We start from the raw sequence: 19,693 nt of genomic DNA on the forward strand, positions 1-19,693 counted from the left end.
AGTGATTAAAACACGCAGTGTTTAAAAAACAGAAACTTTTCAACAAGTCAAACACAGTTTCAGGCTCACTCTGATCTGTTTCACCCACCCTTCACCGAGTCACGCAGGTTTTAAAGACGGAATAAAACACTGTGATAAGAAGCGCAGGAGAAAGCTGAAGTAACACTCACCCTGCTCCAGGCTCGACGTTTCTGCTTCCTGCGCCCTCACACTGCCCCATCAGCGGCTGCTTTCTCCTCCCCCTCCGTTTACAGGAAATCAGCTGGATTTCGGCAGGCGTGTGTGTGAGAGAGATACGGGAACTTTGAATCCTTCTGCACAAGAAACATTCCCCCCAAGACTGAAGATATTTTTTAAAGAAATGTAAATCCTGCAAACAAACTTCAACACGGGATTCAAAGCTCCTGTCACGCAGGTTTTTACTGGTTTTACTTCAACCTAAAGCATCAGTGGTGAACCAGCATGAAAAATGCATCACAAACACAGAGTCGCGATGATAATGATAGTACAGACGAACATCAGCAGGCTGTATGTTTAAAGAGTTATTTTAAAGGTGTGTATTACATTAAATGCGTGGAAAGGATCCACACACAGTGTTTTATCTCACCCATCCTACGTGTCCAAACCTGACAGGTACATTTCCCCATCTTTACTTTGAGTTTCTATTTCAAGTCATGCCCTGTCTTATTTTGTAATCCTCTGTACTTTCCACATTTTCACTTCCTCTTATCTGTAACTTTGTCTCATTTTCATCACCGTCATGTCGTTCTCGCGTGTCGTGTAGGCTTGGCAGTGGTCAGATCATCTGTGAAGGTAAACATGTTTAAAAAGTGAGCAAGTTGTGATGAGAGAGCTTTTATTACAGTCTAACCTTTCTTAGTTTATAGTCCTCTTCACTTCCTGAGTGACCTGACCCACAGAAACAGGCCAGTTTCACAGCATGAGCTGTAGTGTGCGCCTGGAAGATGTTTAGGCTGATTTCTGGGGCTTTTCCTCGCCCGGGTTGTTTGCCTCACAGACTCTCTGTCAAAGTATGCACTGGCAGCCTTACATAAACCTTCTGGGTGTCTCTTGTGTCCGGCATTTATTCCTGTTTCCTGTCATTTGCATTGCCACAGTTGGGTGGCAGGCTGAGGTATGTAGTGTTAGCAGAGGCTAATGAAGCTGCAGCAGTACTCTGGATAGGGAAAGCTGACAATCAGCACCTTCAGTGCCCCCCTCCCACATTTACATTGCTATACATAGTTTATTGTTCTAAATGTCTCACATGTTCTGTCATATTTCCAACTCTTCTCTCTGTATTTAACAACTTCTGTCTGAAGTCCTCCCACAGTCTGACTCCTGGTTTGTTTTCACACCTAACTTCACCTTTATTAGCTTTTACATCCATATCTTTCTTTTCTTTACATGACACAGAGATGGAAGAGTCGTCTCTCACTGCAGCTTATTTTTATCTGCCATCATCAACCTCATTCACATCTCTCACACGCTCAACAGTAATTATTTACAATATTAGCAGATATTAACAGAAATGCCACCCACCCACCTGCCCTGAAGCTACTGGGATAAAACAAAAGCCATCTTCATGCTACAGACCTCTGGTCTTTTGTGTCACACATGCTCTTCCCTGTCAACTTTTGTATGTGTGATACAGGAAGTCAGAAAAACTGACTGAAGACTTTTAGAGGAAATTTAATGGCTTCATTTATTAGCAGAGAGGAAGGAAACATGAATCTGTGTGATTACCAAACTGTGGTGATTTTAATCACATAAGGAACAGTTAAGACAGATGGTTACTAATACTAATGCAAAGTAAACACATAACAGCCAAAATTCGTACAAAATAATTAGAATAATTCCACAGTAACATTAATTTGATTGATTCAGATGATCAAGACTGAAAAAAATAAACTTGCAGCGTTGATCCAGAATCCTTCAAACCACGAAAGTTTGAAGACCAAGTCTTTCCCTTCCAAAATAAAGCACCTTGAAATTGTTATTGTTAATCTGAGTACTTGACTATATAAGAATCAGTCCATTTATCATGTAATCTGGGATTATTTAAAAATAGTTTGAGTAAAAATGAAAAATATCATTTCTATCAGTTTAAAACTGATAAACATCATGTTAACGTGCACATTTCCTGTCTATATGTGTGAGGTACTGCCTCTATCACCGATCTTCTGTCGCCATCTAGTGAGAGAAAGCTAGAATGACTAAACTTTACGGAAACACCTTTAACATATTGAAGCAGTCTGAGATTGTTGACAACTCCATCTGGTTTTCTGCTCAGCATCCATTCAAACAAGTCCAAGTTGGTTCAAGAGAATCACTTTCAGAGTGATTACAAAAACTGGTCATTTCAAGATTTCACTGAGTAACGTGAGACTTTAGCACCACAGCTCATGAGCTTCTTTAGAGGTTTTTTGGCTTCGTTTGGCACGAGCACTCTGAAAAGGGTTGGGTCCACCTCTTTGAGAACATCGAGCAGATGTCTGCAGGCGTCATTTCCTTTTCGTCGCACGGTGTCGATTATGCATCGCACTTTATTTGCTCTGCTTTTTGTCTCACATGTCCCAGACTCCATCTCTACATCAATTATAATATGACGCTCGAGGAGTTTATCTACAATTTTGTTTAAACCCTCTGCAGACACTCTTTCAATAAACTCTGAGCGGATTAGCAGCAGCTTATCCTCATCTTTTTTTGTTTTGTGGTGTGCGCTGTCCTCTGGTGAGACTCGGTCCTTTTCTGGGACAAACACTAAAAAGAGACTTAAATATGATTTCAGTTGAACGTTTATAAAATATCCTTGTAGCAGAAATTTATACAGTCATTTCTGCTGCTGCAGTGGAACTTTTACCATCACGACGCCAGGCTTCATTTCCATCTTGGTCCTTGACTATCAGAGTCACAACCTCCAGATTTGCAGTCAGGAAAACCTCAAATGTTGGATAGTAATTCGGTCCAAGCTTGTTCCAAAACTCTGCGTGCTGAAAACCAACAAGAATCTGCGGTTTTAATAGGGACTGATAGAAAACTGCTTATTTTATATCTGACTTTATTTTCAGGGGCATTTTATTCACGACTGTTGGCTCACGTTCGGCTGTATCTTCAGGCCCTCGGGTTCACAGTGGACACTGTAACGCTGACCGATGTGAAGCACGCAGTCTGAAGACGTCTCAATGTATGTAGCATCATTGCCTTGTTGCTTTTTAACCTCAGTGGTAGGATATAAAATTATGTTAATGTTCATATGTTGATCTGTTTATCTATAGAAATCATTTATAATTATCAAGTGTCGACTAAAGTGTGGAACAAATGATCCAGTGCAGTCAGTAAACCCAGGTTTACTTTCTCAGTAGGGGGAGAGATAACTATGCAATCAACTCTGGATCGTTACTGAAGTCAAGAATAAAGCGCTGTGATTGGTCAGTGAGAGTGAGAGTCTGCAGTCTGAGAAGCTTGACTCTGTGCTTCTACTAACCAATGAATAAAGCCCAGGGTGTCTGCCCCCTAGTAGAAGCATCAGAAATCTGCAGAGTGAGACTGCCTGAGTGCTCTATGCTTACCTCTGACAGATGGATTCTTTCATGCAGGAGAAACACGTTGATTTTTAGAGGCACTGTGTCTTTAAATCGCAGGAACAGCAGAACCTGGCCTGCTTCTGGGATTTTAAAGGACTTTTTAAAAAAATTCCAGATAAGGCCAAAGGCAGAGAGGTGGGAGATGTTCACAATCACATGCGTGTCGGTGATCCTCATCGGTTTCAAGATGCTTATCCCATCATCAAAGACGTGCGCGACAGACAGCAGGCCATCAACACACAACGCTGTGAAAGCAAAGAGCTGCTGCACTATTTCCTGCTCAGGGATTCATCCTGCACCATTTACTTTTCAACACTTCAGGTAGTTCAAACTAATCACTGTTATCTACAAGTTAGATGCTACCCATTTATTAATGTGTGCAACAAACATCATAATAAAGTGCTTGTTTTGATACTGAACACAATTCATCTCATCATCGCAGCACAGTGCTCACCCTCCTTTGTTTCACAGTGTGGCAGGTGGAGCTCCCAGACTGCATCCTCAGAGCATGTGATGTTAAACAGCGGCCCTGCAGCTGTTTTTCCAGCTGATTGAAGGAGGCTCTCATCCCATTGGACAGTCCTGTACAACAGCTCCGCCTCCTGAGCCATAACAAACACTAGTCTGGTCAGAGTACACTGGAACACACCTGGACCAGGACACCTGAACCTGTAGAAGATGAAACGGTTAAACTAGAATCTAAAAGAAAGAAACCAACGAGAACATCTGAAGCTTCTGTTTGAGTCCAAACTGTCACATCCACCAAAGTGAGGGGATGCTACATCTGTAACTCTGCTGCTTTGGCTCTAAAGCCAAAGCAGGTTATTAATTCTACTTGTGGTTTGGGATATCTCAGGGTTTGACTCACATGTCACATAATTAGAACACGGTTGTGGTTAGTCATCCCGGAGGCTTCAGCCTCTTTCTGGACTGATAGTAACCTGCCATCGCTGTATTTGAGTTTTATATTATCAGAACACCTCAAATCACACAGAACCCAGATGAACCCTGTCATCTCTAACACAGCCAGGCATCTGTGGAGGCAGCTGTTACTGGAGCTGGAGGGCCAAGTGAAGGTCCTGCCTGAAGTCTGACATTATCTCTGTCTGTCACTGAGGTGAGGGACGTCAACTGTCTGATCAGTTCCTTCATCACTGATAGTGCAAACTAGAGCTGAATAACTGAGATGCAACTGTGCTGCTCCCATCAGAAACTGAAGCTCCAGATGATCTTTCAGTGGAAATGATGTCTGAGTGAGATGGACAAAGGAAAACACAGAGGGAGAGAAAAGCAAAGTACACAAATACACACAATGTCTCATATATTAGACATCGACGGAGAGGAGGAGGTAATTTACTATGTCACACCTCCAGGTGTGCAATACAAATCAGGTCACATCAGAGCATGTGTGACATCATTCTAATGTGGAGGTGAAAGCAGTGACAGCTGTGGTTTTATTATCACCTGTGGGAGATTTGTGTGGATTCAGGTTGTACTTCAGGTGTGAAGCTTGATGGAGGCTGGAAATCAGAACAACACCAGCTGTTTAAAGCAGCAACAAACCAGTAAGCAGTGAAGAAACTACAAACTACACAACGTACACATCAGCAGTTATATGTACGTACTTTCAAAACTGGCAGTAAAATAGTGGGACTAAAAACAATGAAAACATGGAGCCATGCAGGATAAAGCTTAAAGCATCCTGATAACGTACAATTAATCAGTGTTGCAGTGCAGGTAAATTCAACACGTGGAGTTAGTTTCTGTCCTGAAGCCTCCTTCTTTGTTCCATCAGACAAAGTTTAGACTACTACTATGAAAAAGTGCCGAGATTAACAGTCATTACATGTGTAAATGATAAGGATCCGCTTGCTTTTGTCTCACCTTAATTGGCTCTATGTCATCCTCAGATAAATCAGCTAAAGGGTTTATATCCAATGTTTGTTCAGAGTCACCTGATGAGAGACAGACAGCAGAATAATTCAGGATTCCCTGGAACACTTTTCGTCAGAGCTGACTGCAGACGTCCAAAGTGTACACTCAGAAATATTTTGCTAGAAATCAAAGCTGGATTGTGTCTGAATAATTTAATCAAGATCTGAAAACATGCTACCATTTTCAGCTGCACCACAGATAAACTTTTATAGAGCAATGTTTCCCAACCTTTCGGAGCCACAGCACATATTTCACATTAGAAAGAAATCACAAACAAAAATGTCACAAAAAGCATATTGATAGTTTTTCCCTGCGCACCAGTTATAGTGGAATCCGCTTGGTTTGTCCCCAGTACACCTTTTTTGCTTCTGACCACTAATCATGCTAGGGCTTTCATGTGGTCAGACTGCCTACTTTTTCTTTTCAGGTATTTATCTATTAATATTACACGCTGCATCGTCTCACAGCATGACTATTATGTAATTTCTTCTTCATCTTCTTTTGTTTTACTGGGAGTTGGCAACCCACACTTCAGACTGTGTGGCCACCCACGGCTCCAACACCATTGTGAAGTTTGCTGACGACACAGTGGTGTTGGGCGCCATCTCCAACAACGATGAGGCGGCCTACATGGATGAAGTGAAGAATCTGGCATCATGGTGCCAGGACAACCACCTCCAGCTGAACGTCAGCAAGACCAAGGAGCTGGTGGTGGACTTCAGAAGGAGTCAGCACAGAGACTTAAAGCCCATCATCATCAATGGAGCTCCAGTGGAGAGGGTGCAGTCCTTCAAGTATCTTGGTGTCCACATCTCCTCAGACCTGACATGGGCTGCCCACATTCAGGTCCAGACCAAAAAGGCTAGGCAGCGCCTGTACCAGCTACGACAACTGAGGAAGTTCAGGGTCTCTCCAAAGATCCTCAAGATTTTCTATACAGGCGCTGTGGAGAGCATCCTCACACAGAACATGACATCGTGGTTTGGGAACAGCTGTGTGAAGGACCAAAAAGCTCTCCAGAGAGTGATCCGTACAGCAGAACGCTGCTGCAGGATTGCTCTCCCCCCGCTTCAGGACACCTACGCCAGGAGATGCTGGACTAGAGCAGCATCTCCTGGCGCAGTTGTACTGCCCCCTGTAGCTGAACGTGCGTATCACTCATCTATTTTTAAAAGATAACAATAACTCTATAAGGAGAGCACTCTTCAAAGCGCACAGTCACAAAAGGGATTCACAGGTTGGTTGAAAACACATTAAAGAGGTGTGCATATCCCAACATACAAAATTGCACTCGTGCATTCTCAATAAATATTTGCATAGAAACATTTGCTGTGATCCAATGATGGGGTGTGCAAGAAACAGCCTGCATACTCAGTCGACCTCACAGGATGATGCAGGAAGGCTGTTTCAAAGTTTATGCGCTGAACTCGAAATATGAGAGTGGAAGTGTCAAAAGGTTCTGATGCAGTGAAGCTGCTGGGTTAGTGTCTCACATCAGCTATGAGCTTCTCCACGTCCAGCGTTTGAGTGCAGCCGGCTAAGAAAAGATATCTAGGAGGAGTTCAGGAGTCCCGAGTAGTAACCTTCTAACTATTATGATTTCTAAAACATGAAATATACCTGTTCATCATCAAATTGCAATTTTGAATTTTAAGATGTTTAAGATGTTAAAATGTTTTATGGCCTTTTTATTTAAACCTTGTAGCATTTTAGCATGTTTGAAATACATTTTTCAAATATTTTCCACACCTCCATACAACATAATTTATAGGATTTCTATGTTAAAATAAGCACACAGTCATATACATATTTGATGCTGTTAATAAAGTATTGGTGAATAGGAGACATGTCAGTACTCACAGGCATTTTCATTGGAAGGTTCAATCATCCTGTCAACCCTGCAGATACAAACAGAAGAGTTTGAGTAGAATAATCCATCTTTGCTTGAAGCTTCAGATCAGCTTTATTAATTTTTAAAAAATTACATTTAAAAATTGATTTTTTTTCTCTCCAGTCAGAAAGTTCTGCACAAAGGAGATCTTTGGTTTGTTGGGTTGCTCTACAATTTTATAGGATCTTTATCTAAGCACAGCAACAACAACAAATACTGAATATTTATTAAATCACATTTTTTAAATTGGTTCAGCTGAACTTAAAAATATGGACTTGAAGCTTGATTTGTCATATCTGACCAGACTGACAAAAGACTAAAACTAAACTCATTTTCTGTTCTTGTTTTTCTTAATTTCAGGTAATATATTAAACAATATCATTTCAATGAGTTTTTTCTAAAGTCAACTTTTTATTTTTATTTTAGTCAAACATTTTTTACATCTACTTCCAGCTTTCAGCTTAGTGTTATTTAACTAAAAAAAAACTGCGACCCTCTACTGACCCAAGAGTCTCCAGTCTCCACTGTGGATTCTCCACAAGCTCAGACAGCTGCTTCAGATCCGATTCCTGCAGGTTGTTTCCTCTCAGGCGCAGCTCGCTCAGATAGGACGGGCTGGACTTTAGCGCTGAAGCCAGATACTCACAGCTGATCTCTGACAGACCACAGTACTCCAGTCTGAGTAAAAAGTAAAAAATTTAAGGTTATTGTACAAACTTATTCTTGAAATCATATAGTTATTGTTTATTGTTTACTTTTATTAAACATGCCTGTGGCCACAGATTGACATGTTTTTATCCTTTTAGAGCCAAACTTTTTATCTCCAACTTTAACAATTAAGACTCCATTATGAAGAACCACAGTGTGGGTCAGTATATCAGTCTAATGTCTGCAGGTCAGTGGAAAACAAAACTTGAAAACATGGTGACTGACCTCAGAGTTTCCAGTCTGCACTGTGGACTCTCCAGAAAACCACACAAACGCTCCACTCCTAAATCCTGCAGTTTGTAGTTGGAGCTCAGGTCCAGCTCTCTAAGAAAGGAGGGGTTGGACTTCAGAGCTGACACCAGAAATCTGCAGCTGTGTTCACACAAGCTGCAGTCCTCCAGTCTGAATAAAACAAAATACATTTGTAAGCTCAAAAGTTTCTGCTTGAAATTGTTCAGTTTTTCATCGTTCAGAGAGAGAACAGAAAAATGGTTATTAAATGAAAACAACTGCAAATGAATATCTGTCAGATAAAACTAATAAGTCATTAATTTCAAATCCTTAACCATTGTTTTTGAAAGAATTTATTGTAGATGAAGTCAGTGTTTTTTTCCATTAATATTTCTTTTTCATAAGTTGTACTAACTTGATGTTAGTATTATTATTGTTGTTGCACAATGTGCCATTTCATAGCTTTATTGTAGCTTATACACATTTCAGGAGTCTAGAAACAACAGACATCTTGTCACGGTCCCCTTGTCTCTCTGGCTGGCTCATGCTGGCTACAGGTGTTGTTATTTTTCCTCCTCCTCTCTGCCTGGGCGGAGCTCGTTACGGGCTCTCGCTCTTGGCCCACACACCCGTGTGATTGTCACCACCTGCTGCTGATCTGGCTGATTTCCCCAGCTGCTATTTAAGGCAGTGGCACAGAGTAGCTCGCCGCTGGAATGTGGAATCTCCTGAGTTCGCGCTCTTGGCTTGATCAAAAGAGTGCTTTGTGTATATTTGCCTGTGGAACTAACTGTTGTATTCTGTGTGTAGATATCCCCCTTCTGGACCAGATTACGGACCCTGCATGAGTGGAGTTTTGGAGCGAGTGCGGCTGAAAAGGAGAGAGTGAGTGTGTGTGGAGGAGCTCTGGCGGTGACTGTGCTGAAGAGGAAGCGTGTGTGTGGATTGCCCCCTCTCCCTGGAGCCCTGGATCCAACTCAAAGTATAGCACTAAAGGGTGTGTTCCCTGTTGTAAATAAATTGTCTTCTTTTGTTTGCAAAGAACTCTGTCTGCGCGTGAGTCTGTCCAGTAGTTATGACACACCTCTTGAACAAAAACATTTTTGGTTCATTTCTGGTATCTTTTGTTCATCCCACGTCTCAGTTTATTATTCTTTTGTGTTTGCATTAATAGACCGCTGTAGACTATTATTCTGGCCTAGAGTAACTAAGGTTAAGGGGTGTCCAAATTCATAGGCTGCGTCCTCCTGAGGACCCAGCCCACGTAGACCGCGAAGGCCGGGTCCTCAGAAGGTCGGGTAGGCTGAAAGTAAACTGCAGTGCAATGGGACGGTCCAGCCTTCAGATTTGCGTCACCGCTGTCTCGGTGGAGTTTAATAAACTCGGCCGTCTGCTCCTTGCTATCTAAAATATAACAGGACACTGGAGTAAACTCTCGACCGTCTCACACTTCTGATTATTCAGTTTTCTGTTTGATGTTTATTCAGCTGTGTGAAAACCAAGGAGGAACCCACCCGATGGATTAATAGTTTTATTTTATCTAATCTAATCGAATAACTTTAATCTCAGCCAAACCGATTTACTCACAAACAAATAAAACACTGAAAAAAGCCAAACAACATTTTTAGGTTGTCTAAGTCACTTATATATCCTGTTTAAACTGAGTAGCGAAGAACCGCGGTGATCTGAACATGTGTCGAGAGTTTGCCGTTCTCGGCGGCTCTAGTGACCCTCGAGCTCCCAGCTAGCTATCGAGCTGGTGGGTAACAGATGTCTACGAAAACATCGGAGCACTTTTGCAAATATGTGATGTCTTGATAAACCGAGCAGATATTTGAAGTTTACACAGCTACATTCTCTGAAAATATGTTAAAAGTTTATTTTGTGACCCAGAAAGATTAATAAGAGTAATTTTAAAACTTAGTAGCAGCCGCCATTGTTGGAAACTGGAGTTTGGCTGGGCCACGCTATGAATTCTGGGATATGGTGGGCCACGAAGGACACACCCGACCCATCCTTTAAATTCGGGGAAAAGGAGGACGCATTTGTCAGCTGCATTTGGAGGAGTCTACGAATTTGGACAGCCTTCGTCGCGTCGCTGTGACGTAATCGGCCTACAAATGCGGCCTCAGGAGGATGCAGCCCATGAATTTGGACACCCCCTTGTCCTCATCATCTTTGAACTCCAAACAGAGACAGATGTTGTCTAAAACTGTAGCTAGAAAGGTACAGAAAGTACATCAATGTCAACAGCATTGTCTGAATCTGATTTAAAGCATCAACATGCTACAGTGACTGAAGATCCTCGGCTTTACCCTTATAATATTGGATATAATGTTGCATCACAACTGTGTCTGACCTCAAAGTCTCCAGTCGACAGTGTGGGCTCTCCAGAAAACCACACAGCTGCTCTACTCCAGAATCCTGCAGATTTTTATTGCCACTTAGGTCAAGTTCTCTTAGATGAGAGGGTCTGGACTTTAGAGTTGAGGCCAGATAATCACAGCTGATTTCTGACAAAGCACAGTTCCCCAGTCTGGATAAAGAATAAAATAGGTACGTTTATCAGACAAAGCTTTGGGATCTTTTTGGGGCTGAAGACGTTACAAAATGTAAAAATTCAGAAAACAGAAACTTCAAACAACTCAGACCAAAAGGATGCAGGTTGAAACAGTCAAACCAAAAAAGTCTGCAGCTCCACCACTTGTTACATCTTTAGAAACTGGTTGTATTATAAATCTCCAAGTTTCCAACCTTCCGGTTGAATTTGGAAGAGAATTTACAGAATGAAACATTTTGGACAAGAGAATTAGCAAATAAACACTCATATGATGTGAGAATGCAATCAAACTGTTTATTGGTGGGAAAGTGTGTGTTTTTAGAACACTGAAGTCGAGCATTGTCTGGCACAACATTAGCTTATAGCCAGCTGTTGTTATAGCTGGCTCGTTGTCAGACGGGTGGGTATGGGAGTGTTGCATTTTTTATCTAGTAAAATAAATAACTATCAGTAATAAATTAGTAAAACTAATTTTAAACTAAGTAAAATTAGGCATTTTTTAAAACCCTGACTTCAGTTCAGGGATTTTTAGAAGTTTTGTATTTTGTACCAGACTTTCAGTTTCTTTTGTAATTCTCAGGAATATTCCAATACAATCCTATCTGAGAATATGAGGTTTAAGAACAAAAAATGTCTAGAGGACTGTTCCTCTGTTGCAGTTGAGCTTAGTTCTGGCCTCTTTTCTTGACCCTCCTTTCCACGTTTCCTTTCTTGAGAGTTCTGTGGCAATTGCGCCTCTCACAGCTGTAGCTATTATTACCCAGCATGTCTTTTAGAAGCATAAAGGTAATGAAAGTGTGCAATTATTACACATGCTGTGATTCTTACTGTGATTCAGTATAATGTCAGCCACATGTCTGCAGTTTAATGTCAGCACAGCTTTCACATATTTGTCTCAGCACAGCTAAAATATGGTGACTGACCTCAGAGTTTCCAGTCTACAGTGTGGACTCCCTAGAAAACCACACAGCTTCTTCACTCCTGAATCCAATAGTGTGTTGTTGTGGCTCACATCAAGCTCTCTCAGATGGGAGGAGTTGGACTTAGCAAGAGCTGAGACCAGATAAGAACAGCTGATCTTTGACAACCTGCAGTTCTTTAATCTGAAAAAAGAAAAATATATATTATTAGTTAAAGTTCTTCTTGAAATCGTTCAGTCTTTGATAACCTTGATGCAGAAGATTAGAGAGCAGAAACCACAAACAGCTGTTTTAATACGGAATGTTTTCTTGTTAAACATGATTTTTGGTTTTATTTAAATGTCCGATAGATTTAAATGTTAAGTGAAGTTTTCTGGATATTTACCAAGTATTATCCATAGAAGATTTTTATGGAAGGTTACCATCCTACTTATTTACCCTCATGTTCCTGAAGTCTGGCTTTGTCACAAAGTACATTTTATGAAGAGTTATGCTGCAATGTCTTATGCTAACTGTGAGTAAAAACAATGCACAATCAATCAATGTCAACTCTCTCTGAGATGGGAACGGTCAGCAGGCAAGTTAGAACCCTTTGGCAGGCTGGATACACACTGTGAGCCACAAGTTATCAAGAGTATCATTGTTTTAACTTTTCAAATCTCAACATTGTTCTGCTGCAATAAATAATAGAAGACTATTGATAGGTTTGTAGCTTGAACCTATTCGCTGGAACGTTGAAGACAATATAATTACACAGCAAGCAAGACACGAAGTAGGCAAAGTTCTTCATGTTTCTCGTGCACGGGAGAGAACCGGACAAACGCCGTTCCTTCGCTTGACCCCAGTTGCTCTCGTCCGCTCCCCTGTAACACTGCTCTTTTATTGAGGTTACATGAATATACATAGCTTCATTAACATATGAGGTCTACATACAAACAAAGAGTACCTTGCCTGTGCGTTGTGTAAGTGTGTGTGTGTGTGTCTGTGTTTGTATGTGTGTGTGGGGTCAGAGTGTGACCCCATAAATGACTTCCCTAAACCTGCTGGTCTGGAAGTCCAGCGGTTCATCTAAACAAAAGGCACTTAGCCTAAAACAGATATAGCCACGTTTATCCTACCATAAAACAATAAGAGAAGGTACGACCTCTCCCATGCTCCCAGAGTGCTCTCTAATGCACACAAAGTTTGCAGACTATCAAGGATCAAACCTCTACCAATCTACAACTAATTATAAAACTCTAAGCATATATGAGTAGATATTTCTAAGCATAAATGACAATCAACAATACAAAACCTAACAACTATGTCCCCATAGGATGATCTGATATCCTCGTGTCGGTGTTGTTCCCACATCATCATAATAAATGTTGTTCCAGGTTCAACATTGCAAGTGACCAATCACATTGTTGTGACATCCCCCTTTTGTGCCTTTGAAAAATACCACCTTAAAAAAATCTAATTCACAACCGCTTCTGTCCGCCGATACAGGAACTTGATTTCTTTGAATTTCAGGATACTTTTCTTTAATAAACGGTAAGCATTATACATATTGTCCTTACAGAGGTGGTTTCTCTTCTCGCAAGTGAAGTAGATTTTTTTGAAGGCGTTTGTTTTTTTTCGAGGTCGCGGATGCTGTCAGGAGAAGGTGATTGGTCACTTGTAATGTTGAACCTGGAACAACATTATTGTTGTATTGATGACGAGGGAACAACGCCAACACGAGGATATCAGATCGTCCATACACCATATGCTCCAGATGCTCAGTATGGATCAGTATAATATCAGCCCTATCATTTTAGTTTAGTGTCAGCACAATTTTCACATCATATTCATCTTGGCACAAAACTAAAACACTGTGTCTGACCTCAGAGTCTCCAGTATACAGTGTGGACTCTCCAGAAAACCACACAGCAGCTCCACACCTGAATCCTGCAGGTTCCTGTTTTCACTCAGGTCCAGATGTTTCAGATGGGAGGGTGTGGATTTAAGAGTTGAGACAAGAGCAGCACAGCTGATCTCTGACAAACTGCAGCGTTCCAATCTGAATACAATTGGAAACAAAAAACAATGTAACCAAACCCGTTGTTTGAACTTATTCAGTGTTTTGTAATATGTTCAGACATAATTATGAATTGATCATTCTAAATTGCATCTCCAATTTAGTGCAAATTTTCACATCATATTCATCTCAGCACAACTAAAACATGATGTCCAACCTCAGAGTCTCCAGTCGACAGTGTGGATTCTCCAGAAAACCACACAGTTGCTTTACTCCTGAATCCTGCATGTTGTCATTAGAGCTCAGGTCTAGTTCTCTTAGATGTGAGGGGTTGGATTTCAGCGCTGACACTAGAGAGGTACAGTTGCTCTCTGACAAACGGCAGCCTCCCAGTCTGAATAAAAACAAACAATTCATTATGCAGAACATTTTTCTGTGTAAGAAGAGGTTTAGTAAAATAAATAAATAAATAAATAAAACCAAGATGATTCTGTCAGAAGCACTCAAACTCTCAGACAGCATGTTTTTAATTTTAATAACATTATACAGGAAAAAAAAACTGTCTGAGATTTTTCTGCATGTCTGCCTTTACTGATAGGGAGGTGTGAAAAGCAGACAGGAAAGTGGGCTGAGCACGGGAGAATGACAGTGCTGCTTAGTCCAGCTGTTATACAGCTGGACTAAGCTGTTATACAAACAAAGGAGGGGTTCTTAAATTAAATAATGTTAATTCTTCAGTTTCTGTGATATGTTACAGTTTGAGAGAAGACAACTGAGTCTAATAATGAGTCTAATAATAATTTAAGAGTTTGTTAGCTTCCTTTGGAGTCTTCACACACCCACATTCTCTGTTGCCTGTTGGGGCGGGGGGGCTGGGAGGAGGAGTTGGACGTCCGATTGGGGTCTGAAATGTGGGGCCTCCCTGCTGCTGCGGAATAGGGGCGGTCTGATTTTCTCCACCCCAGGGAAGAGGGTAACACTACCTGGGTCTGGGTGCAGTTTCCCCCTCCAGGGGCAAGGGTACCTAGACCTGGGGTATAGAGTACGCTTGGGGAGTGTGATTGTGTGTACAGGGTCTCTTTATGTCTGTCTCCACGTTGGGTGAGTGCTGAGTAATTGCCTATGAGAGCATGAGGGTGGGAATGGATGTTTGTATCTGTGTGTGCCTGTTTGTCTGTGTCTATATGTCAGGCCGGGTATCAGACACTACCTCTCCAGGGACATCTCAGGCCCTCCAAGGTATGGAGGCCTATCTCCCCCCACCACTTCCCCTGCCAGTGGCAGACGCCCTCAGACATGAGTGCATTGGTGGTTCTTTGTGTCCGGGGATGGGCGTCCGGGTACGCACCGGCTCACTCCTGGTGGCTGCTTATCAGGGCCTGGAACCTGGGGCTCGCTCGGGCCCCTTCGGAGGTGGGGTGCCCTCAGCCTCTCTGCCTGGAGCTTGGTCACTCTGGCACAGCTGGCTGCCAGCGGAGCTCACGGGCGCGTCACTGCAACCCCCCCTGGCTTCTGCTCTGGGGATGCTGAGTAACCCCTCATCTGGGGCTCTCCTCAGCTCTTTCTGGGAGAGTGGCAAGGTTGCCCCTCCATTGGTCTTCCTTGTTCTCTTGTGCTCTGAGGGCCTCTGGATGTCTGGAGCCTGGATCTCCTCCATACCTGCTTCATGCCCTGGTGGACGGGGCTATGGCCCCCCCCCCCACACCCTCTAACAGATCATTACATGAAGGAACCTTTTAAATACAAGGGCGCTCATGCTCACAGGTTACACACGGTTGCTCACAGACACAAACTACACCCTTTTTGGCTGCTACCTCAAAGCACACTGTGCGCTGTCGATCTTACGTGTTGCACAATAATGTTTAACATTTAGTATTTACTGTTATATTCACATAGATCATCGTGATGACGTTCATTGCTCTTGGGGACTTTAACAAAGCCAATCTGAGCCATGAGCTTCCCAAATACAAGCAGTATATTAAATGCCCGACCAGAGAGGAGAGGACATTAGACCACTGTTACAGCACGATCAGCGGGGCCTATCGCGCGGTGCCCCGCGCTTCACTCGGACTTTCTGACCACGTCATGATCCACCTAATCCCCGCGTACAGACAGAGGCTGAAGCTCTCCAAACCTGTCGTGAGGACTAAAAAACTGTGGAGCAACGAGGCTGTGGAGGAGCTTCGCACGTGTTTGGAGACCACAGACTGGGACACAATGAAGGCTGCTTCTAACAGCTTGGACGAGTTTACGGACACTGTCACCTCCTATATCCACTTCTGTGAGGACAGCATTGTGCCATCACGCACCAGGGTGAGTTATAACAATGACAAACCCTGGTTTACTCCTAAACTCAAAAAGCTGTGGCTGGAAAAGAGAAAGGCGTTCAGAAGCGGAGACAGGGACTGCTACAGAGAGGCCAAGTACAGGTTCACTAAAGAAGTGGACATTGCTAAACAACAGCACTCTGAGAAGATGCAGCAGCAGATCTCAGAGAATGACTCGGCCTCTGTGTGGAAAGGTTTTAGGAATATCACCAACTACAAGCCTAAAACCCCCCACTCCACTGATGACTTGCTCTTAGCCAACACCCTTAACGACTTTTACTGCCGTTTTGACGAGCCATCAGGCAGCCTTCACACCTCCAACGGCCCCAACAATAGAGGCACTTTGGACACTAATTCCCCCCACCTCTCCCCCCTCCATAGAGCCATCACCACCTTCAAACTGTTCACCTACAACACCCCCCTCCTCACCCCACACAAAAGAGGATTTCACACCACCTCCTCCCACCACAACTCTTCATATTCATGAAGCAGATGTGAGGAAGCAGTTTAAGAATCTGAATGCTCGGAAAGCTCCCGGCCCAGACGGTGTGTCTCCTGCCACCCTCAGACACTGTGCAAACGAGCTGGCCCCAGTGTTTTCTGGCATTTTCAACTCCTCACTGCAGGCATGTCATGTGCCTGCCTGCTTCAAGTCCTCTACCATAATCCCTGTCCCCAAGAAACCTAGGATCACTGGACTAAATGACTACAGACCCGTGGCTCTGACATCTGTGGTCATGAAGTCATTTGAGCGCCTAGTTCTCTCCCATCTCAAGACCCTCACGGCTCCCCTCCTGGACCCCCTGCAGTTTGCATATAGAGCCAACAGGTCTGTAGACGACGCCATCAACATGGCCCTACACTTCATCCTGCAGCATCTGGACTCCCCAGGAACCTACGCCAGGATCCTGTTTGTGGACTTCAGCTCTGCCTTCAACACCATCCTTCCAGACCATCTCCGAGACAAGCTTTCCCAGATGAATGTGCCTGATCCCATCTGCCGGTGGATCACTGACTTCCTGACGGACAGGAAGCAGCATGTGAGGCTGGGAAAGAATGTCTCGGACTCCCGGACCATCAGCACCGGCTCCCCTCAGGGCTGTGTTCTTTCTCCTCTGCTCTTCTCCCTGTACACCAACTGCTGCACCTCCACCCACCAGTCTGTCAAGCTAATCAAGTTTGCTGATGACACCACCGTTATTGGGCTCATCTCGGACGGGGATGAGTCTGCCTACAGGAGGGAGGTTGAACGTCTGGTGTCCTGGTGCAGCCACAACAACCTGGTGCTGAATGCCCAGAAGACAGTGGAGATTATTGTGGACTTCAGGAAGCACACAGCCCCACTCCCCCCCATCATCCTGACTGACACCCCCATCACCTCTGTGGACTCATTCCGCTTCCTGGGTACCACCATCACCCAGGACCTGAAATGGGAGCCCACCATCACCTCCGTCATCAAGAAAGCCCAGCAGAGGATGTACTTCCTGAGGCAGCTGAAGAAATTCAACCTGCCAACACGGACGATGATGCAGTTCTACACTGCAATCATCGAGTCCATCCTCACCTCCTCCATCACCGTGTGGTACGCTGGAGCCACTATCAGGGACAAACAGAGACTGCAGCGTGTTGTGCGCTCTGCTGAGAAGGTGATTGGCTGCAGACTCCCATCTTTGCAGGACCTGTACACCTCCAGGACATTGCGGCGTGCAGCTCGGATCTCAGCTGACCCTTCTCACCCTGGACACAGTCTGTTTGACCTGCTACCCTCAGGCAGGAGGCTCCGGTCCATTCGCACCAGAACCTCTCGCCATAAGAACAGTTTCTTCCCCTCTGCTGTTGGACACATGAACAATAACCATATGACTGTCCCCGCCACTAACACATGACCCTACGCTGTGTCACTGCATCATTCCATGTTTGGCACTGATCACCACCTGCACTCATGTATATATCTTTCTACGTAGCACTCTTAATTCTTATTCTCATGTATATATCTCATGTATATCTCATGCACATATCTTTCTACGTAGCACTTTAATTCTTATTCCTACTTTTATTTTTTTCATGTCTATTTAAGTGCTATTTATGACACTATGTTTGCACTGAAGCACCGCAGCAATTTCCTAATGTTGTAAACCTGCTCAACATTTGGCAATAAACCCCTTTCTGATTCTGATTCTGATTCTGATTCTTTATTATATTGTTCTCTCTTTTTTGGTTGTTTTCTCTTTTTTCTTTCTCAACAGGTGATCCAGGTGATTGATATATGTATTTTTTGTCTGCTTTTGTTGGTTTTTGTTTTTTGCCCTTCATCACTGTTCCTCTTCCCCGCTGTTTTATATTTATTATATATTTATAATATATTTACTATTTCATGTCAGAACAGCTTTGTATTGTAGATGATAAAGAGGATTCTGTTTTGTTGTTTTACATATCTCATAATGCTAAATAAATCCAAACCGAATTAAAAAAAATTATGTCAGTGTCTTATGCTATATAAGCTAGCACAGACCATTTTAAAGAGCCAGTGGGATATGCTACATAATAAGAAGGCCACAGCAACCGAGAGCTGCCTTTGTCAGCAAAGCTGAATGTTTTTCCTCATTTAGTAGCTTTTTCATGTGAAAACCATTCCTGCTTATGCCAGCTCCAACCTCTCTGTTTAAAGCATGTTGCAGTGCTCAGACTGATAGCTTCCTCAGTGGAAGAAATAAGCTAGGAGAAATACTCTGTGACTTAACCTTGATAGCTGAATTCACAGAACAGGTGTTTTCTGTCTGTCCTCTTGCCTTAAATGTGCTGTTTTGCATGGCCATCTCTCCAAAGCCAAAGATATGGAGTTTACTGTTCAATTAAGATACCAACATAACATATTTTCAAACTGAAGCTTAAGCCAATGGCATTTTTCGTATTTTCTTTGCTGAAAATAATCAAAATCTTTATCTATTCAAAATAGTTTTCTGTCAATCATAATTATATGAACTATACAATGAATAATTCAGTGGTTAATGTCAAACCTGTTATGCACTTAGAACTGAAAGAACAGTATACAGTTAATCAGGGAGCCCTCTCTGAATTAATAAAGTTCAGGAGCCATAGCAGGCTAAGTTGGGTCATAAGTTGAGAACAATTATTTTAGGTTTTTGCTTCAGTGAATGAACTAAACAACTAAAGAAGAGAATGGACTTTAACATGAAGATCCCCAGGGTGGATTTTGAATTTAGTGTGACCACAGCTTTCACATTATAATCATCCTAGCACAAAAAGTAAAACATGGTGATTAACCTCAGAGTCTCCAGTCTACAGTGTGGACTCTCCAGAAAACCACACAGTTGTTTCACATGTAAATCATGCAGATGGTTTTTACTCAGGTCAAGTTCTCTCAGATGGGAAGGACTGGAATCCAGAGCAGACAGCAGAGACTCACAGCTGTTAACTGACAACCAGCAGTCCTTCAATCTGAATAAAGAACAAAACATATAGACAAAATAATTTGTGATTCATTCTTATATGTTCTTATCAACAAGATTATTTC

General features: G+C 42.8%; 1 protein-coding gene across 7 annotated transcripts in view; it reads right to left on the reverse strand.

Annotated features, from left to right (window-relative positions):
- Positions 1-657: 657 nt before the first annotated feature.
- The window catches only part of LOC120738287 (NACHT, LRR and PYD domains-containing protein 12-like), a 43,321-nt gene continuing 24,285 nt past the window's right edge, over positions 658-19,693 (reverse strand). For 2 of the 7 annotated variants that reach the window (XM_040039471.1, XM_040039470.1), the window contains exons 7-21: positions 19,444-19,617; positions 14,049-14,225; positions 13,697-13,873; positions 11,836-12,015; positions 10,712-10,888; positions 8,347-8,523; positions 7,918-8,091; positions 7,383-7,420; positions 5,472-5,542; positions 5,052-5,107; positions 4,042-4,256; positions 3,573-3,832; positions 3,101-3,220; positions 2,864-2,993; positions 658-2,763 (exon numbers count right to left, since the gene is read on the reverse strand). In XM_040039471.1, coding sequence (XP_039895405.1) covers positions 2,363-2,763; positions 2,864-2,993; positions 3,101-3,220; positions 3,573-3,832; positions 4,042-4,256; positions 5,052-5,107; positions 5,472-5,542; positions 7,383-7,420; positions 7,918-8,091; positions 8,347-8,523; positions 10,712-10,888; positions 11,836-12,015; positions 13,697-13,873; positions 14,049-14,225; positions 19,444-19,617 — 2,527 coding nt within the window. In that variant the 3' untranslated portion in view covers positions 658-2,362. Of the gene's footprint in view, positions 2,764-2,863; positions 2,994-3,100; positions 3,221-3,572; positions 3,833-4,041; positions 4,257-4,470; positions 4,837-5,051; positions 5,108-5,471; positions 5,543-7,382; positions 7,421-7,917; positions 8,092-8,346; positions 8,524-10,711; positions 10,889-11,835; positions 12,016-13,696; positions 13,874-14,048; positions 14,226-19,443; positions 19,618-19,693 lie in introns of those variants that run through there. The other 5 variants (XM_040039472.1, XM_040039473.1, XM_040039474.1 and 2 more) reach the window with 5 other exon arrangements.

The sequence above is a fragment of the Simochromis diagramma genome, unplaced genomic scaffold, assembly GCF_900408965.1.
Source record: "Simochromis diagramma unplaced genomic scaffold, fSimDia1.1 OVJJ01000567.1, whole genome shotgun sequence".
Classification (NCBI taxonomy): Eukaryota; Metazoa; Chordata; class Actinopteri; order Cichliformes; family Cichlidae; genus Simochromis; species Simochromis diagramma.